Below are 18642 nucleotides of genomic sequence, written 5' to 3'. Positions count from 1 at the left end.
TCAGATCCCCTTAAAAGTTGATCTAAGAAGAGTCTTTTAGCACAAATTGCCTTGATCTCTTTCTCAGCGGAAGAAAGAAAATGATGTTCTGAATCATGACTTTTAGATGTTGCAGGGAGCCTGTTTGCTTTCTTTGAAATCACGCACTGCAAAAAAAGTCCTCCAAAAACAAGGGAGCTTGGCTAGAATACAAGAATTAACAATGACTGGAAAACAGCTCCCATACAATTTTAAGGATGCAGGCATCCAATCCTCATGGGTATAAAGACTGGGATTGGGCGGAAACTGCCCCAGTAAGTGTAAGAGGCTGAGCAAGTTAATAAGTTTTCTGCAGTGCAAAACTCCAAAGTCAACAGTAATCTTAACAGTAATCAAAACAGATACAATCTCCTTATTCAGGCAACGTTCCTGTCACCCCAAATGTCCTCCACAGAACACTTATTCATAGACAAGTAGGGGTCTCACTGCAGTTTACCTTTATTACCCCTTTTCCAGACTCCCAAGACCTGCAGCTATATGTTTTCTTTGGATTGTACTTACTCAGGCAGACTATGTTTTTTCCCAAGAGAAGCATAAAATATCCTTGCATCAGAGTTCTCCTTCACTGAAACTTTTATCTCCAGCTGCCTGTGTGTTCAATCTCCAATTCCATTGCTACTCTACAGAACCTTTGTCTATGACCTTGGGAAGGAAGTGTCAAGTCTGCACATAAGATGGGGCAATGATGGATTTCTATTATGGAGCAACCCAAACTGTCACTGCCAAAAGCATCTCAGTGAGATGCCTTACCTTCAGGCATATTCTAGACATTAAGCCCTGGGTTCATGAGACTTTCACTTAAGCACAAGTAAGGATCACCACAGCTCCCTGTATAGTCAGTGAAATGAGGCATTCCAGCTCAAACTGGAGACAGAAAAAGTGGCCTCTGGAAGATAAAGGCTGTATTTAGGGAGACACTGTAGTGACTATGCTGCACAATGTCACTTTATCCTTCTGTTTCCCCAAGCAAGTCCTGGATTTCTCTTAACAACTGCAACCTTCCCTCCTTTCAAGAGATCCTTATTTGTGATTCTCTAGTAAACAGGTGGAAATACACAGTTTCTTCCTTAACAGCATAGTTTTCTTCATCATGTACTGTTTTACCTATGGGTGTTAGGGCCCATCCCCAGTGGCCAGGACAGCTGCAGAGTGTGTCAGTGATCATGAGCTGAACCTGTGGTTTTTTTGGTGCTTCGGCTGAAGGATTAATTTGTTTTGCTGCCTAGTAGGTGGGCTCTAACATCATGTGATTTTGGTTGGTTTCTAGCCCTTCATAATTTTGGCTCCTCTGGTATTACTTTAAAGTTAATTTTAGAAAATTACTGCCAACCACCCTGCAAGACATTTGTGTAAATTTTATTTGCTGGGGCAGGTGAAAAAGCCTTGCAGTGGCCCATGTATAATAACTCTTTCCTGCTGGGGTAACAGGAGCATGAACACGTTCTTTGCCTTGACCAAGCCTATCAGGAAGAGTTCTGCAAGGCTAGTGTAAACCATTTTGTTAGCACTAAGCTTAGAGAAAGCCATTTCTATAAAGCCTACAGTTTGGTGATCAAATACAGGAGATTGGACCTTTTAGGAGATTTGCATGTAATCGTTTGCAGAGAACTTCATACTCTATATTGGGTGTTTGGATCAGATAGAGCATTAGTGTCAGACTGAGAGAGGCCACTTCACGGGCAGCTCATCAGACTGCCTACTGATTACATTATTCTTTTACAAGTTGGGTTTGAGTAAAGCTGCAGAAGCTTTTGTAATGCTGAACCATAATTAGGGGCTTGAATTTGCCTTAAAACTTTAGATGATGTGGATTACTTGCATAAATATTTCACAAGGCATGATATAAATATTCTGTGGTGATTAGGATTATTTATACTGTCTCTATCAGAAGAAAGTCTTTCTTTCTTGATCCTTACTTCTTTGATTTTGAAAAAGATACAAGAAATCTCCCACATACTTGGAAATTACATTACCTGTTTGTGCTTTTAAATAGCAGCACAATTTAAGCCTCGGAGACGGATGTTGTAGAAAATCATGTAGCTAACTTACACAATCTGTTTCTACTGTTGTGCCTACAAATGAGCAAGCTGAGTATCCGGCTCGGGCAATTGCCCGTGTAATTTTCTGAAAATCTGCCGTATTATTTTCTTCTGTTGGCAAAAAATTTTAAGTGCTGCTGTGCTGCTCCAGAGCACCCCAAGCCCTGGAGGGACTGCACTTCGGAAGGGAACAATTTTCTCCCTGCTCCTCTCCATCTTGCTCAATGGATAATTGTTTTCTGCTGTTTTGGGTCAGGTTAGTAACCTCAGGAGCTGGGGAAAGGAGATCTGAGGTCTGCATTGTTTCTTGTCCCTTTCTACCTTCTGCTTCGTTTGGGGAATAATTGCGTAAGACCCAAACACTTGCTCCATGATCTATGCTGGGACAGAGGCAGGTAACAGGTAACAGCTGTGATGCTTTTATATATCCCAGCATTTCATTCCTCACAGAGCTGCTGCCAATCTAGAGGTTTGCCACCCAGAGGAGGGTCTACCCAAGGTCTGCTCTGTACAAACAAGAACGTTTCCAAGCCCCTGCTGACAGTGACTTTTTGACTTCCTCAATAGAAAATGCACTGTCCTGGTAAATGGCTAAATAAAATCATTGCCTATCTTCACAGCATAGTGGAGGGGAAAAAACCACAATTTGGAAGAGTAGCACAAATCACCCACAAGGCAGGTGAAGTCCATGTAACATGTCTTCTTCATACTCCACTTCAGCACAGGTGAATTCATTCATTCCTTTTTAACCTCACATGGCCCTTTTTTCCCCAGTATGCCAGTCTTCATACAGAGCATGTGATTAGTTCCCATTTTCTAGGCACAACTAATCATTTCTTAATTTTAGTGACATGGCAGCTGCCCAGGTTTTTCTTGTTAAGATGATATTCATTTGTCCCCTTTGTTTCATTAATTTTCCCCTCTGGCTTTAAAACTATAAATCAAATACACTAAATTAAATTAAGTAAAATAAACATAAGTGCAGGTGGAAATTCAGGAAATATAAATAACTAAGACTACTTTTCCAAGACTGCTTTTTTAATCAATTCTAAACACAAGGTATATATTGCCTGTTGAACTAAGAATGTTGTGACCACCTATTGTTAAAGAGCAGCAATAAATCTGCACAACAATTCCTTATTCCTATGATTCACTGACACATTTTGCCAGACAGATAGTTCAGCTGGCTTTTTTTCCAGAGGTGTATTATGCTGTCCACTGGAAAGGTGTGATATGCTGCCATGAGGAAAGGCATGAATGCTGTTTGTCCCTTAGGAAAATTCTTTCTTTCTCCATCTCTGAAGGGGTGAGGCTCAGGATGCTAAACCAGACTTCTAGAATGTGATAATCAGGGCTTCATATACACTCCCCTTCACCTTGAAAAGCAAACTGGCAGATATTCTCCCACTTCCCTCCTCAATCCAGCAGGATCTCTGATGCCCTGAAATACCAGTGGAGCAAATCACTGCCTTTTATATTCTGCAGGGAACCGAGCACTGCTGTGCAAGCAGGGCGCCATCCTTTCCACTTCATCCCATGTGTCAGCAACCCAGGGATGTCCTGGTGTCCACCCTGCTCGCCACTTTGCATAGGATAGCTCTCACACAGGATCTCAGCCCTGCAGAACTGCTTCATGCTGGTGGGGTTTTAATCAATCAGATATGCTATGAGATGAAACTGCCTGAGTTTTAGACTAAATTATTAATTTATTTCTGCTATCAGACAGAGGTACCTAAGGGTTATTTAGGCAGGTCATGTTTTTCTCCAGCACAAGATTAGCTACAAATTAATATTGATCAATAAGATTTCATGTCAGTGTCTGTACAAGTCACTCAAAACTCCTGTGTAAAGTGAGGGGAAGACGTAAAAAGAAGTTAATCTGTTTACACTCTCTTTCCTTTGACAGGATAATAAACCCAGCCAGCACACTACAGAATACACTCTGCTATCATTTACACAGCCTTCCTGTGAACCCACAAAGCAAAGCCTCATTTTAAAGGCCAGAGCTGTACCATGATGTCTTTTGTTTGCCGTGGTGCTTAACATCATTGGTGCACCAGTTCTAACCTTGGTTAGAGACTTTCCTATTTTAAGGTGGTACAAAGGCATTGTCAGTGATAGGACTTAATGCAAAGAACTACTGCAGTTGTTGTACTGAGGTAATTGCAATCACAGTACTTCTGCCCACACCTGTTGTTCCTTTATGGTGAGAATTCTGCTAATTTAAAGTATTTTGAGTGTGACAAACAGCCTTTTAGACTGTTTCAGTGGCTAGAAATATGATGTGCAGGTACAGGAAATGACAGAATTTTGAATCAAATTATTACACATCTCTGTGCCTCAGTTTCCTTATCTGTCAGAAGCATAAGTCTGCTCCCCAGAATGGTTTGGGCTATAAGGGACATGAGAGATCATCGAGTTCCACACCCCCTGCCCTGGGTAGGGACACCTTCCAGTAGAAAAGGTTGCTCAACCCTCTGTCCAGCCTGGCCTCGAACACTTCTGAGGATGGAGCATTCGGAGCTTCTCTGGACAGCCTGTGCCAGTGCCTCACCACTCTCACAGGGAAAAATTTCTTCCTAGCATCTAATCTAAATCTCTCCTCTTTTAGTTTAAGAGTCTTCCCTCTTGTCCTATCACTATCGGCCTGTGTAAAAAGTCGCTCTCCCTCTTTTTTACAAATTTCCTTTAAGTACTGGAAGGCTGCTGGAAGATCTCCCCAGAGTCTTCTTTTCTCCCTGCCTAACAACTCCGACTCTCTCAGCCTGTCTTCACAGAAGAAGCGTTCCAGCCCTCTGACCATTGTATCTGCCAATCTGATAACAGATCCCAACAGATCTGATAACAGTATTTCAAAGTTTACATACCCAATGCTTGTAAAGCCCTTAAAGGTTCTTGGATGAAGCTTGATAGAAGAAGTTACTAGGTGAAAAAAGCTGATACTACTTATTTATTGATAACAGATAATACCATTCTGTGTATATTGAACACTATTAAATCCTGTTGCCTTGTCATTTCAGCTCTGTGAGAAGTCAGCCTTTGTATATATCCACTCTTTTTCACCTCTTTTGGGACAAATTATAAACATATGAGTATAATCCAGTGAATATAGTCCATGAAACAATTTACTGACCTTCTTTAGAAGTATCTCTGTGAATGTTCTGTATTTCTGGCAGCCCTTCTATTCACACTAGCATGAATACACCCGTTTTAAATCAGCTCTTGATCTCTGAATGCCAAATCCTGTGAGAGATAAAGTAATTCTGAAATATTACAGCCAAATGTGCAGCATAAAATGAAGGCGTGTTTATTGTTTGTCTTACTTTCCCCTAACTATTTAGTCTCTGCTCTGCTTGTCTCTTCCCTAAATATAATATGCCTGAATACTGGTTAAGTTGGGAAACAGATTCTTTGAACTAACTTATTTCCAAAGTTTGTGTTTCCTAAGTACTTTCATAAGTCTACCGGAGACTGCAACATATCTTCCCCTGATTCTTTTTTTTTAAATTTTAATCTGAAATACTGGCACATAGATAAAATAGAAGGTTCTGTTCTGTTTTCCTCTGAATATGTGCAAGAATCACATCATTCATACAGAGACATTCAACGACTATTATTCCTGCCTCAAGTCCAAAGAACATAATTTTGACTGTTCACTGCAAGTGGATATATAAGATTGTTACAAATTGATGCCAAGGGGCCCATACTTGGAATCAGTTTTGTTTTTCTTTAAGTTCCAAATTGCAAGAGTGTGCATAATGAATGTGTTATCTGGTCCTTCTGTTTTGTATTTTTGAAGGAGAAACAGCACATACTGCAAAGTAAATTGTCCTACTTGTTCAGGTTCCATGGCAACCCAGTATTGCTGCAAATTCATTTTGCTCTAATCAATTAGAAATTTTGCTCTGGCAGCTGGAATGAAAGTTTACAGGCCAAATCCTGCTTGTTGTACTTGGACCTGCAGTTGCAGTAAATTCAGTGAGATACTTGTCTGAGAAGGAAACAAACTTGTAGCTTTCGTCTCTCTCTTAGTTTAATTTTTGTGAAAAGGTCAGATTTAATTCTTGGTTTTCTGTCCAAGCAAGAAAAAAAAGAGGCAATTCTCTTAAAGGATCCACAGTTTAACACACAGTTGCCTTACAGCCTTGTTGACTTGTTAAAAAGGAAGGTATTGCTTTGCTTCCCATGCATTTTAATTGGATGTTGTCAGCAGAGCTGCCTAGTGCACACCTTCCATCCAGCAGCTGGCAAAATCTCCTGTTGAATCCACCCTGCCATTCCTGCCCAAAAGGCAATTTTCCAGGGAGCATGGCGGTATGTGCCTGTGCCCTTCATAGCAGCACAGCCCTCAGTAACATGGTTAATATGCACAATTCCTAGGGAGTCTTCCCTTGTAAAGGTCAGCTCATGCACTGCTGGAAGTGCACGTAATGACCGTGAAAGCCCACGGGATCTTCTCATGTGCACTCTGCAATGGTGGAGTTGATTAAAACCCACAGTTACCATTAAAAAGGTTTTGGTTATATTTTTATTTACATTTTTTTCTTTTATCCTTGCCAAAACTGCAATACTGGGAGACGGGGAAAGCTCCTACCAAAAAAAACCCCAACAACTTGCAACCATGTGGAAATGGCAGAAACTTTCTGATGTGGACTGACAAAAGCACTGACATTTTGCTTTTAGGGTTACAATTCCAAATTCAGCTCGTTCTGCTCCTGCTCTTTATGTCCAGACTACAGAATTCATGTATAGTTATGCCAAGCGTGCTGTCGGAGCAAAACACAGGAAGAGCTTTGGGGCTCTGCTGTAATTTACCATACATTTTTTGGTTTTTGGCTAGTCACACCATTAAGCTCCTTTTTATGCATTTTCGCTGGTGTTTGTGTAAATGAACGAAAGGCTTGAAATAATTTTTTAATCTAGATTGTCTTTCTCAATGGCTGGAAAAATGTGTCCTCTCCTTTCAAAGTACATTGGAAAACTGTAGGGGTGTATAGGGAGACATTGACTTAACACTTCTTTTCCATTTCAGTCATCATCACACTAGAATACAGCATCTGACTACATGGGATTAGAAATACATGTCAGCCTGTTTTGTAATAAAAGCATAGCAAATCGAAGTCCTGATTTAAACTTTGTTACATGTCAGGGCTCATCAAATCTCTATTGCCACAAAGAAGATGATGCAGAGTAGACTTTGCTTCTCCAAAAGCAGATCAGAATTAGAGCTGAATCTGTTTTCATGTCAGGGACTGTGACAAGGAAAGCAGTGCTCATCCACTTGCACATGCTCCTTTTTCTTCCTGTCTCTCTCCAGCTCCTACCAGTACTTAGCACAATGGGAAGGTTACAGCCTTGGCATCATAAAAAGGGTCAGGGAGTGTGAAGTGGGCTTCCTTATAAGCTGCATTCCTAAAGGAGGAACTTCTCTGTCTGGAGGGTTGTCAGAAAGAAGGAGACCCAGACAACTCCACTGCTGATCATAACAAAACACACAGGGCTCCCAGTTTCGGCTCTCAGTCTGCGTGCTGCACAGGCGGCTGTTCACACGATGGAGTGCAGGCTCTCAACCAGCGCTGGCTTTTCTCCTTCAGGTGACAGGTGTCTCTGAGCACAGGTACAGTCCTGTATTCTCCTTGGATCCCAGGGTTTGCTTCTGATGCCACAATTTCTTCTCTATTTATAATTAGCAATTTATATGACTGGCATATGCCAAGGAGGTGACATCCAAGAGTTTATTATGAGAAAAACTGATGACCAAGGTGGAAGGAAACATAGCAGAACCAGCTTGGGGGGGATTTAAATGTTAAACCCACTTTATTGTTTTGGGTATGTGTCCTTTTCTAAGTGTTTATGTTGTGTTTAGTAAGAAATATCGTACACCTATGTTGTGAGGTATGCTATGTTCAAAATGTGGTTTTTTAGGAACAGATGATTTGTTAAGTTTGCTGGTTTTCTTGTGCTGACTGTTCTTTTATTTTGATGGATTTTGCATGATAAAATTTCAGTATTTGGGAAAATGTGGGAGATTAATCATTATGACTTTCAGATCAAATGTAGCAAGGGGAAAAGCTCATGTTTAAATGCATTGTCCTGTATTATATGTCTGTGTTCATATTCCCCCTGTTTTTATTGATGTACTGCACATATCTGACCTCCACATTTGCCTGATAGTTTTTTCACCAGTCTGAGGCTTCTGACTTCCAGTTTTGTTTAAAAATCTGATTGGAATAAGACCCTGATAACCATTAACTGCTTACAGTGTGGTTTTCCAATTGAATCTACTTAACCTACACGTACCTGATTTCAATTTCCTTGCCATCAGTAGAAGCTCTTCCTCAGTCAGGCACAGCTCTATGTAAAGTATAATCTTAGAACCCGATTTGACATGTTTTTCATCATTTAATCAACGAAATGACGCTGGTCTGAGCTGTGCTTCTGCCCTATATCAGTGCGGTGGTTTGCTGAGGTGCTTCTGCCCCACATAGAGGTACCCAGACCTCTCCTCTACCTCTTGCCTGCATGGTGGAGGTCTTGCGCTGTTTGCTTTATAAACTAGAGGGAAGGGAATTGTTAAACCAGTCCCCAAAAGGACTTTTCACTTTTCACATGGAATCTGAAATAATTCACCTCACAATACGTCGAGCAAAGCTTTCTCTTAGTAAGACGCAGCGCGGCCGCATCGATAAGAACGATTCATTGACAGTGAGCGCCCATGTGGCACAAAGCGCACCTCGCACCAGGAGCTCTTGCCGATGTCAACATCTTAAAAAAAACCAAACCAAAACAAAAAACCCAACAAAAAAAACTGACGGAGGCGAGTTTTAAAGGATGGATATGAGGTGGGTAGGAGTTTTAAAGGACAGCAACAGCCCCAGGGGCAGCAGGTAACGGGGTCAGATACGTGCAGTCGGCCGCCCCTCAGGCAGGGCTGCCCCGCAGGGGCAGGCGGTGGGGTGGGGGGGGCGGCCTTCCCTCGTTTCCCGGCTCGACTTTTATTGTCTCTCTGTCCGTGTTTTGCCGTGGGTTTTTTGTTCATTTTATTTCTTTCTGTGTTTTTTCCCCCCTCCCTTCTCTGTGTGTGTGTGTCTGTGGCCCGCAGGTCCCCCCCTGCCCTGTTCGTCCGCCTCCTCCACCCCCCGCTCGCAGTCCCCCTCCCCTCTCCCCTCGCCGCCGGCCAATGAGGGCCCGGGGCGGTCGCTGGGCGACGGCGCGGCCCGGGCGGCCGCGGGCTCGGACTCTGAGGAAGAGTTTGCCCCTCAGTCATTCTTAGTTCAAAGTGGCTCTGGAAACCTGTGTGTCGCCGCCAACGGTGAGTGACTCTCTCGCTCTCTCTTTCTCTCTCTCTCTCTCTCTGTGCCTACTTTTTCATGCCCTTCTTGACAGCTGTGCGCGGGGATGTAGGTTGGTTGGGGGCGCGGGTGTGCTCGTTGGATTGGTTTGGGGGGTTTTATATAAAAAGTAAAAAATCGCCCGGCAAAGGTTGGAAGATGGAGCGTCGGGCAGGTCCGCGCTGGGTGCCGTGCGCGCTGCTGTGCGGGACCCCATGTGGTACCCGGGCAGCGCTCGCAAACTTGGCGTGAGTTGAAGGCTGGAGCCCGCTCCCTTTTGCGGCGGTGGAATTTCGGGGGAGGTTGGCTTTTTTTATTTCATTAACTCCCGGCTGAAAGACTGGACAAAGTGCCTTCCCCTTCTATGTGAGGGCGGCAAGGTGCAGCCTGAGGGCTGGCGGGGTCGGAACCTGTCAGGAACCTGTCACCCAAGGGCAATGACGAAAACGCAGAGTTCCTTTGATAGTTGTGACAATGGCATCAGCACCATCTCAGAGGAGGGTGTCTGTGCCCAGTCTCCCTCCGAGGCGCTGAGAGATGCCCTCAGGGTAAGTATTTGAGGAGCAGCAGCACAGCCACATCCTATCGGGATGCTCTGAGACTCCCCGGGATGCTCTGAGATTCCCCGATGGGTTGCTGAGGGTGCTCAGCACCGCCGGATGGTCCGTAATGCTTAAGCAAATTACAAGGAGAGGAATGAAATTCACAGCTCTCTGCTGCAAAGACAGTGAGTCATAAATGGAGAGGTAACGCTCATTGGCAAAGAAATGTGAAATTTCATCAAGGGTAGTGTAACCTGACGAAGTGCAGATTACAGCAGTGGAATAGCAGTGGCCACTCAGGCCGCTGCCATCCGGCTTGAGTGATAATTGCTCACAGGTCTGATTTATGATGAAGGAGAAGGCATTCAAAGATATCTTGAAAGAGAGAAAGAAAGGTGAGAGAGAGGTTTACTGCAGCTGGCAACAGCTTAACTGCATTTATGTTAAGCTTCTAAGAAGGTTTCCTAGTATGCTGTTATCTTCAAGTAAGGAGAGAAAGTTTGACATTTAATTTGTCCGCCCTCCCCCTTTCCCAGCTTCTCTCTTCTTTTGTTGCATTTGTTATGGTAAAAACAAACTTTCCCTTCAAGGTTTTTCAAAGGAGAAGGTTATCTCCTCTGAATTGTCATCCTAAGGAGAGTAGGGGGAAATAGTGTTGTATTCATTTAGGAAACTGATTAAAATTCATATCCTCTGTTCTGCTTCCCTCTTCCCCTCCCACCCTATAACACACACACACACACACACACACACACCTGACTGCTTGCAGTCACAGAACATGGAAATCTGAAATAACGTCAATGACCCTCTTGTTGGAAATAAAACCAAACTCACACTCCACCTCATGTTTTCCACATCTTAATGTATATGTATGTACTTTCTCTTTGCTCATTTAGGAAATACATATGTACACGTACATGCACACCCTCCAGGTAAAAAGAGGGAAGAAAGAGTAAGCAAGATTAAAGACCTTAATCTCTTCTTTTACTAATTAGCTGAAAAACAAAAAAAAAAAGCCTTGTTCAGAGTCCACACAGTGGGTTGACCACATTATTGTATTATCAATGTGCTGGTGAGTTAGACTTCAGGCTTTTCAGCTGCCTGCTTATTTAGCCTCTTTTTTTTTTTTCTCAGTGCTTTTTGCATTGGCTTGTAGACATACTCCATTCCCTGAGGCCTTCTTTGTGTGCAGGATTCAGTAGGTTGGTAATAAATATGTCCCACACAAAGGCAGGGCGTCTGGGGTCTCATTTGCCTGCTTATTCTAGTTGTTCAGTAATCAGAAGTGCAGGTAATGCCAGGACACTGGTGACCTGCTAGGATCAGCTCAGCATCACTCTGCTACCAAGAGGAAAACAAAGGTGACTTATTTTGCCACCTATCAACCCATAATCTGAAAGTTCACATGAATAAGAAGCACAGACCATAGAAGCCCATCATGTCTAAAACCCAGAGACTCTTCTGACCTCTGTAAATGGATTTAATTGCTTTAGTTCTTTAATGTTCTGTTTCTATGAGGCTTAGTCAGCTTAAACTTTAAATGACAAAGGCAGGTCTTTATGTTCCTTAAATGGTGAAAATTAGTAAAAGCTTATTTTGGTTAGGACTAAGTTTAATACAGTTAGAGCACTCATTCTCGGAGAATAGTAGCTGTCTCAGCAGCAGGACAGCCTGAGAATGCTGTCCAAAGGATTTGTGTTGCACTTTTTAATTGATTGTGGCTAGGTTTTCCTACCACAGCTGTGTAAACTCAGCCTTAGAGAAGCCCATCCAAAGTAAGTAACACCCAGGGAGCAGCACCACTGTTACAAATCCCCATGTAAATTGCAAATATAATGCACATGGAACTTAAGAAACATGCTACTTTTTGAAGATACGGTAGGCTATTCTTTATCTAAGTTCCTTTCATTCCAGAAAGGTAATATTGTCTGCAATACTATTTTTACAGTTCCAGAAAAATGTCCAATTAAATTCTCAAATGCAGGCTGAAACCAACTAATATATATACAAATACGTGGGCATCTTTTAGGGCTTTTAGTTTTATGTTAGATGCATTACAAGCCATTGTTTGATTTTCTTTATTTCTAAGTAATTTAGAACATTGAAAGCCCCAGTTTTTATTTTACCTATAATATCAGCAGGTACATAATTGTAAGGAAAAAGAGACTTTTCAGACTTGGACCTTTTAATTTTTCTTTTTATATATGTCAAGTCCAGAAGGCTTTTTACTTTACCTAAAATTACCCAAAGTAACTAAGGTGTGAATGTCTCCATTTCATAGAATCCTAGAATGCTTTGGATTGGAAGGGACCTTAATCATCACCTTGTTCCAACCCCCACCTATGGGCAGGGACCCCTTCCACTAGAACAGCTTGCTCAGAGCCTCATCCAACCTGGCCTTGAACACTTCCAGGGATGGGGCAGCCACAGCTTCTCTGGGCAACCTGTTTCAGTACTTCATCACTCTCATAAGTAATTCCTTCCTTGTATGAAATTTAAATCTCTCCTCTTTTAGTTAAAAACCATTACCCCTTGTCATATCAGTACAAGCCCTTGTAAGAAGTCTCTCCATCTTCCTTATAATCCTCCTTTAAGCATCGAAAGGTCACATGCCTTCCCTTTTGCAGACTAAACAGCCCTGTCTCTCTAAAACATCTCAGGATGTTTCTGTTCAGAAACCTTAAGATTTCCTGATTTGAGGATTTCAGCACTATTTGAAAAGTAGGCTGACTTGGGGTATCTTGGTAGACATTAAGAAACACTAATTAGTTTTTCAGGTTTCTTATGTATACTGGTGTGTAGGTATATATGTATAGGACTCAGGAGCAGCAGAACTGTCTGAAGGCATCCAGTCTTTAATCTGGTTGTTTTAAGAAACTAACAGCTGCTGTGCTGGATCAGAACATGCAGTCCCTGACAAGGGTATGGGAGAAGAAGCGTGAGCAAGTGGGACTGTAGGGAGAATATTGGCCAGCTGGGAGAGGTTGAGCACTAGCCAAGGAGGGCTGTAGGTGTGTGTGCTTAGCTTGTCAGTGGCAGCTCTCTTCCATTTGAACCAGCAAATGACATGAGAAATGCATTAAAAAAAATTGGGCGTCTTTAGGGAATGGTGTTCAGGAGGAGCATATCAGGCTGACCATTGCTGCCCACTTCCCTCAACATCCACAGCCGTGGCACTGGGGACATTAGCAGGTACGTCTCCGCCCAACACAGGGCTGATGTAGGGAAATGGCTGTTGTACAGAGTGACAAAGAACAGATTTGGAAAGATATATGAAATCTGTGGAAAGCTGACATCAAAATTCTTTTGAGAGCACTGACTGTGTTGCCTCATAGTCAAAGCTGAAATATGTGACTTCTTCCAACTCTTCCATCAGTGAGTAGGCATTCCATGTGCAGTGTGCTTTTGTCATTTTGTGGGGTCTGGTGTGTTTCTCAAAGCTGATTGTATCAAGCAGACAGGAAGGCTATATGTAGTCACTTGAAACAGCCTTTGCACATGGGAGCCACAAAATCCCAAATCCCCTCTGGTCTGAAGCATTTTAGTATTCTCAAACACAATTTCTGAGACCACGGCATGGATTTCATTTAATTCTAACAGAAGTAAGGCAATACCAGAAAATTGTAAGAATATCTAAAACTGACTCTCTAGTCCTAGAAATTACTTTACTTTGGTGACACTGGAGGTAACATCTACTAAAATCTCTTTAGGAAGCATCTAATACACTTTCGAGTCATATCACCCTCTTCTGAATATATGTACCCCAGTTTCTTGTTTTCTCCCTCAGATACATCCCTATTACAAAAACTCGTTGCTCACCGCTGCTCAACCAGTTTTGCACCTTTTCTACCACTAAGGGCATTTTTCACAGAAGGAGCAGCAGTGGAGGGTCATATTGCCAGTCACCCAATGTGACATTGCTGCTGGAGAGAGAGGGAGAGGGGGAAGGCAGGCATGATTCGCAATGTTATTACACTTTGAATTCTAAGAGGAGGGTTAAAAGTTGTGTAAAGCATGGAGGATGCAGCTCTTACCTCAGCACAGGTTGCATTGGCAGTGGATAAGGAGGAAAATCCATTTACATACATAAATACTCTGAGGTCAGATCCTGGGAGATGATTTCTTTATGATCCGTGATTTCAGTGGAAAATAGATCACATCAGGATCCGTTTGCCCCCAGTAGCCACACCATGCTGCTTCCACATACTGGGATCTACATGAATGAGTTGCTTGACCAACAAAATCCATGGTCGCGGAGTTAATCAAGATTCTTGTACTGCTTGTGCCACTTTTTCTTGTTTGGAGTGCTGGACAATTTGAAGCAGTAAGTTCCCCTAAGGTCTTCATTTTCCTTTCTAACTAAATTGGACCAATCTAGACCTTCTGATTTATAACCTATTTTCTCTTAAGGTGTTTTTTTTTTTTTTTAAACCTTTAAAAAGCAGCCTTGAGCTGTTAAAGACAACCACTGTTTGTAATTTACCTCCCCTTCCTATCGTTCAGTAAGAGCTTTCCAGTTTTTTATTCAATGATTTGGCCCAAATTTATGAAGAAAAATCCTTCATGAAAAGGCTGCTGAGGACTCCTATAGCCTTATCTGGTTTTTGTCAAATAGTTTAATTTTATATAAATGGTACATTTCTGGCAATTTACAGTGAGTAACTGACCAGATTATCTGCCACTGCTGCTGCTGTGGCTGGATCTCCTCAGGATCTAGAAAGAAGTCATCTTCTAGCAACACAGGGCACTTTCTGCAGAAAGTTTAATGTCTGTGCGTGCTCAGTGTTTATTTCTTTTGTATCCTTGATGTGGTTGGTGCTGCAGAGTCTGCCACGCAGCGACTGCTGTTTCAGACTCATTCAGCAGCCCAGTGTGACCAGCTGAAAGGCTGAATGTAGGTAGCATCAGCCCGCTTTGCATCAGGCAGCTCTCCTCTGATCCACAGGTCTAAATTCAGACACAGGAGTTGTCCTGTAGGAGTCCTGCTCAAGCACAGGGTTAGGTGTTTACAGCACCATGATGGAAAGTACAGTGAGATCAAACTGCAGCAGGGAGGACAAAAGGCACTGAATATGAAAGGATTTTGAAGAAGGAATAGTATCATGTCAGGCGTCTTAGAAGTGGAGAATTTTCAGGAATCTGACTGAGGAGAGCAAAGGAACCTTTGATAGTGTAATCTGAGTAACTGATATTTTTTCATCTGAAACTAACAATAAATTCCAATTAATTTCAATTTTCTTTTATGGAAGGCTTTCGTTTTTCTTTCCAAAAAAGCTTGTGAACAGAGGGTATGTTCTCTTGCTGTGTTTTGTCTTTGCATAGTGCTTTCTATTGCTTCTTTTTTACTACTCAAGCAAGTGTGTTAAGTAAGAATGGCAATTAATCTCTGCATCCTTTATCAGAGATTTGCAGAGTCCATTAGCAGTCAGTGTTACTCATAATGGTAATTCATAATTACAAAAGGGAAACAGGAATTGGAAGATACAGCAAATCAATTTCCAAGTGTCTTTTAAAAAGTTTAAAATATTCTTTCTGTTATTGCATTTCCTATTAAAACTTTTTTAACATCATCCTCCCTCCTCCTCTCCCCCCCACACTACAGAAATTTACAAAAAACATCCTAAGGAGAGGAAAGGTTTAAAAGATGTTCGTTTAGCAATACTTTAAAAAATATTCCTTAGTAAAAGAATAATTTTTTAGAACAGGACTGATGATTATGTGAGGTGCTTTGAAAAAAGCATTTTGAAAACCAGTTTCACATAATTTTTCAATGGATTTAGCTTCTAATTTGGGAATGTGCTTAGAATTCAGCCTGAGAAACTGAAACCTAAATTTCTCTCTTTTAATTTTAGCCAGTAAACTAAACAAGAAATGTATTAACCATAAGCTTTCAGTTTAGATAGAGACATTTCAAGCCACCAGGGTTTGAGTCATCCTGAGGAGATTGCTCTTTTTCCGCTCGTTGTGGATGGAGCTGTGTCTGATGGTGGGTCCACAGAAGCCTGAGAAGTTAGTGGGGAGATGGCCATTTTGGCTTGATTTTCACAGCTGACATCTACTGGAACTCACTGAAACTTCCAAAAATTCACTGATGTATTTGCAAACTTGTCCTCACATCATTTGTCTGAATTTATCTCTGATGTAAAGATGACAACAAGGTTCAGGTTTTGAGTTTCCAAGCATCAGCCATTGCCTCTTAGACCCTGAAGATCAAGTAAGAAGCTGTAAACTGGTGGCTGTGAGGAGGATCAGATCATGAATTATTCCTGTTCTTATTCACTGAGCGGTGGAGCCGTCCTGTTGAGTTTTTGTTCCTCCTATTTCACTCTTCCTTCTAGGAGGAAAGATCAGAGAGATTTCAGTGTGTGAGCTGCAGATCTTTCACAGGACATGAGGCTCTAGAAGTGCCCACTTACCTTGCTGTCCCTTAAGCTCTTGCCTCATGAATTCACTTTGCACCCTGAGAATATTTGTTTAACCTGGCAGTTGTTTGGCTTCAGGATGAGCCAAAGGTGAGAAGCAAATCATTTGCTATAGGACTAGATTCTTATCGCTGGTGTCGGTGGGAGGCATTTGGATTAGATTCCTAGCATAGCCAGGGTCAAATCCTGACCCAGCTCAAATCCTTTTGGCTCAAGCAGAGGGACATTTGGTCAGGAGAGGATAATATGAATACACAGAGAGGCAGGTCAGGGGCTTTTGCAAGGTTTTTTTGCAAGGAGTAAATATCTCAGAAAGAATGAAGCAAAGTTATGATTGTCACATTCAGTGAAGGGCAGCAATGAAACAAGTCACCTTTCCAGGCCAGGGAACACACTGAATCAGTTAAAGCAGATTTATAGCTTTTTTAGCTGTGATAAAACCGTATCAGTGTGTATATGAATTTACATAGGAGTAGGAGGTTTTTTTCTTTCTTTTAATGCAAGCCACATTGGAAAGTGTGCACAAAGGAGCCCCACTCCGAGGAAAGACAACTGGAACAAATTATATGCATTCAGACTTGTTAAACGGAATTGGCAGCAGAAATATTCCTGGTAACCTGAGCATTACGGCGGCACTGGTATAGTTAAGGTTATGTCAGCATTTCCATTAGAAACCCCTACTTTCAGAGGTTTATATCTGCAGAAAAAATTCACTGTGGGTTGAAACTTGACAAGCTGTGCAAGGTCTCATCTGAGATGGATTTTTTTTTACCTTTTTACAAAATCGGGGAGAAAAAACTGTTTGAAGAGTCAAGCTACAAGAGCACAAACAAAAATAGCAGCATTCTGGCTTTGATCCTTTTGGATGTTATAAAACCCTCTTTCTTTCTTTCTTTATAGTGTAACTATCAAATGTACAACAAAATCTTGCTCTGAAGAAGGAATTAATCATTACACTATTAAAGGAAATGAAACATTAATTTATGGCCCATTAGATGCTTTTTCACTGCAGGACTGCCAGTGTTTTGCTCTACCTCAGGTTATACTGAGAGATTTGTGACTAACATGAAACAAAGCCCCCAAAGCAGTAGATTCTGTGTGGAAAAAAATGCTTTCTGGGCAGCTTTAGAAGAACAAAACATTGAAGGCAGAGCTGTCCAGAGATTGGAGTGAGTGCTCGGAATTCAGCCTTCTGGTTTCTGCCACAGGCTTCTCAGATACAAAACTTAAACCTCAGTTTTCTCAGTTCCAAGTGAGCGATACAGCAAGCCTTAGGATTTGCTATCCTTCTGAACTGTTTCCTTATCTGTATGATATTACTGGAGCTAGCCATGGTTTCTGCTATGGTAAACAAGCAGACAAAAAGGGACACCTGTGCCCCCAAACTTGCAGACATCAGGTTTCAGAGAGTAAGCTAATCTTTTTTCTAAATCTTTTGAGATTTGTGGGTGCACAACATTGAACTTTCTGTTTCTGGATATGTATCGTCTCTGAGCTGAGGCTTGTATGGCTGAGGGTCTGTGTATGTTCTCAGTTCCTGCAGTGCCTTCTACACTTTGAAAAGTCATAGCTGATGTTCATCACAACTTTTTCCATTCACCAGATAAAAGCTGCTGTGGAAGTGCAAGGTATTATAAAATACAGGAAGGAAGTCTGAAGCTCATGTACTCATGGCTGTGTTGTGTTATTACTGTGAAATGGATCTCTCAGTTGGGAATGAGCTCAAACTTTGGGAAGGCTTGTTCCATTAGCTGTTTGCAAGCCATATGTCTCCATTTTTAAATGAGGACCTGGGGGCTTTGAACTTTATTTATAAGCTGAAATTTGCTGGTCACTGTGAACAGGTGATTAATTTGTAAGGGAGAAGATGCCAGAAGTCTCACTCTGACCTGTGTGTTCTTTCAAACTAAACATCCAATAACTGCATAGCGTCAGACGATGTGTCCCCCCACTTCCTTCTCCGTCGTTTCTGTGCTTTGCATTATTCACTGTGTTTATTGTAACACACTATTAATCTCAACCACAGCTTTCAAACCATCATGTGACCCCAACAAGTTCTTCAGCTAAAGCAATGATAGCTTTGGGTAATTTGAGTGGAAGCTTTTGAGGTTCTGAGTAGAAGGGAAGGATCAGGTAAAAAAAAGGTTTGAGGCAGTAATTCGAAGGAAAGTGTTTTCTGTGGATCCAGTGTGATTTTTCTGAAAAATTATATTTGAAATATGACATGAGAGTATCATGCAGCTTCTTGCTCTGTGTGTATGAACCATGG

General features: G+C 41.9%; 1 protein-coding gene across 12 annotated transcripts in view; it reads left to right on the top strand.

The window, feature by feature from the left end:
- The window catches only part of TENM4 (teneurin transmembrane protein 4), a 1362823-nt gene that overhangs the window by 1097779 nt on the left and 246402 nt on the right, over positions 1-18642 (top strand). For 9 of the 12 annotated variants that reach the window (XM_039562133.1, XM_039562144.1, XM_039562174.1 and 6 more), the window contains one exon: positions 9181-9390. The exons of the other annotated variants lie outside the window; for them this stretch is intronic. In XM_039562133.1, the coding sequence (XP_039418067.1) occupies positions 9181-9390 (210 nt within the window). The remainder of the gene's footprint in view (positions 1-9180; positions 9391-18642) is intronic. 12 annotated transcript variants of the gene reach the window in all.

This window comes from Corvus cornix, chromosome 1 (assembly GCF_000738735.6).
Source record: "Corvus cornix cornix isolate S_Up_H32 chromosome 1, ASM73873v5, whole genome shotgun sequence".
In the NCBI taxonomy this organism is placed as follows: domain Eukaryota; kingdom Metazoa; phylum Chordata; class Aves; order Passeriformes; family Corvidae; genus Corvus; species Corvus cornix.
Note: the sequence above shows the minus strand (reverse complement) of the source record. Positions and strands in the feature narration are given on the sequence as shown.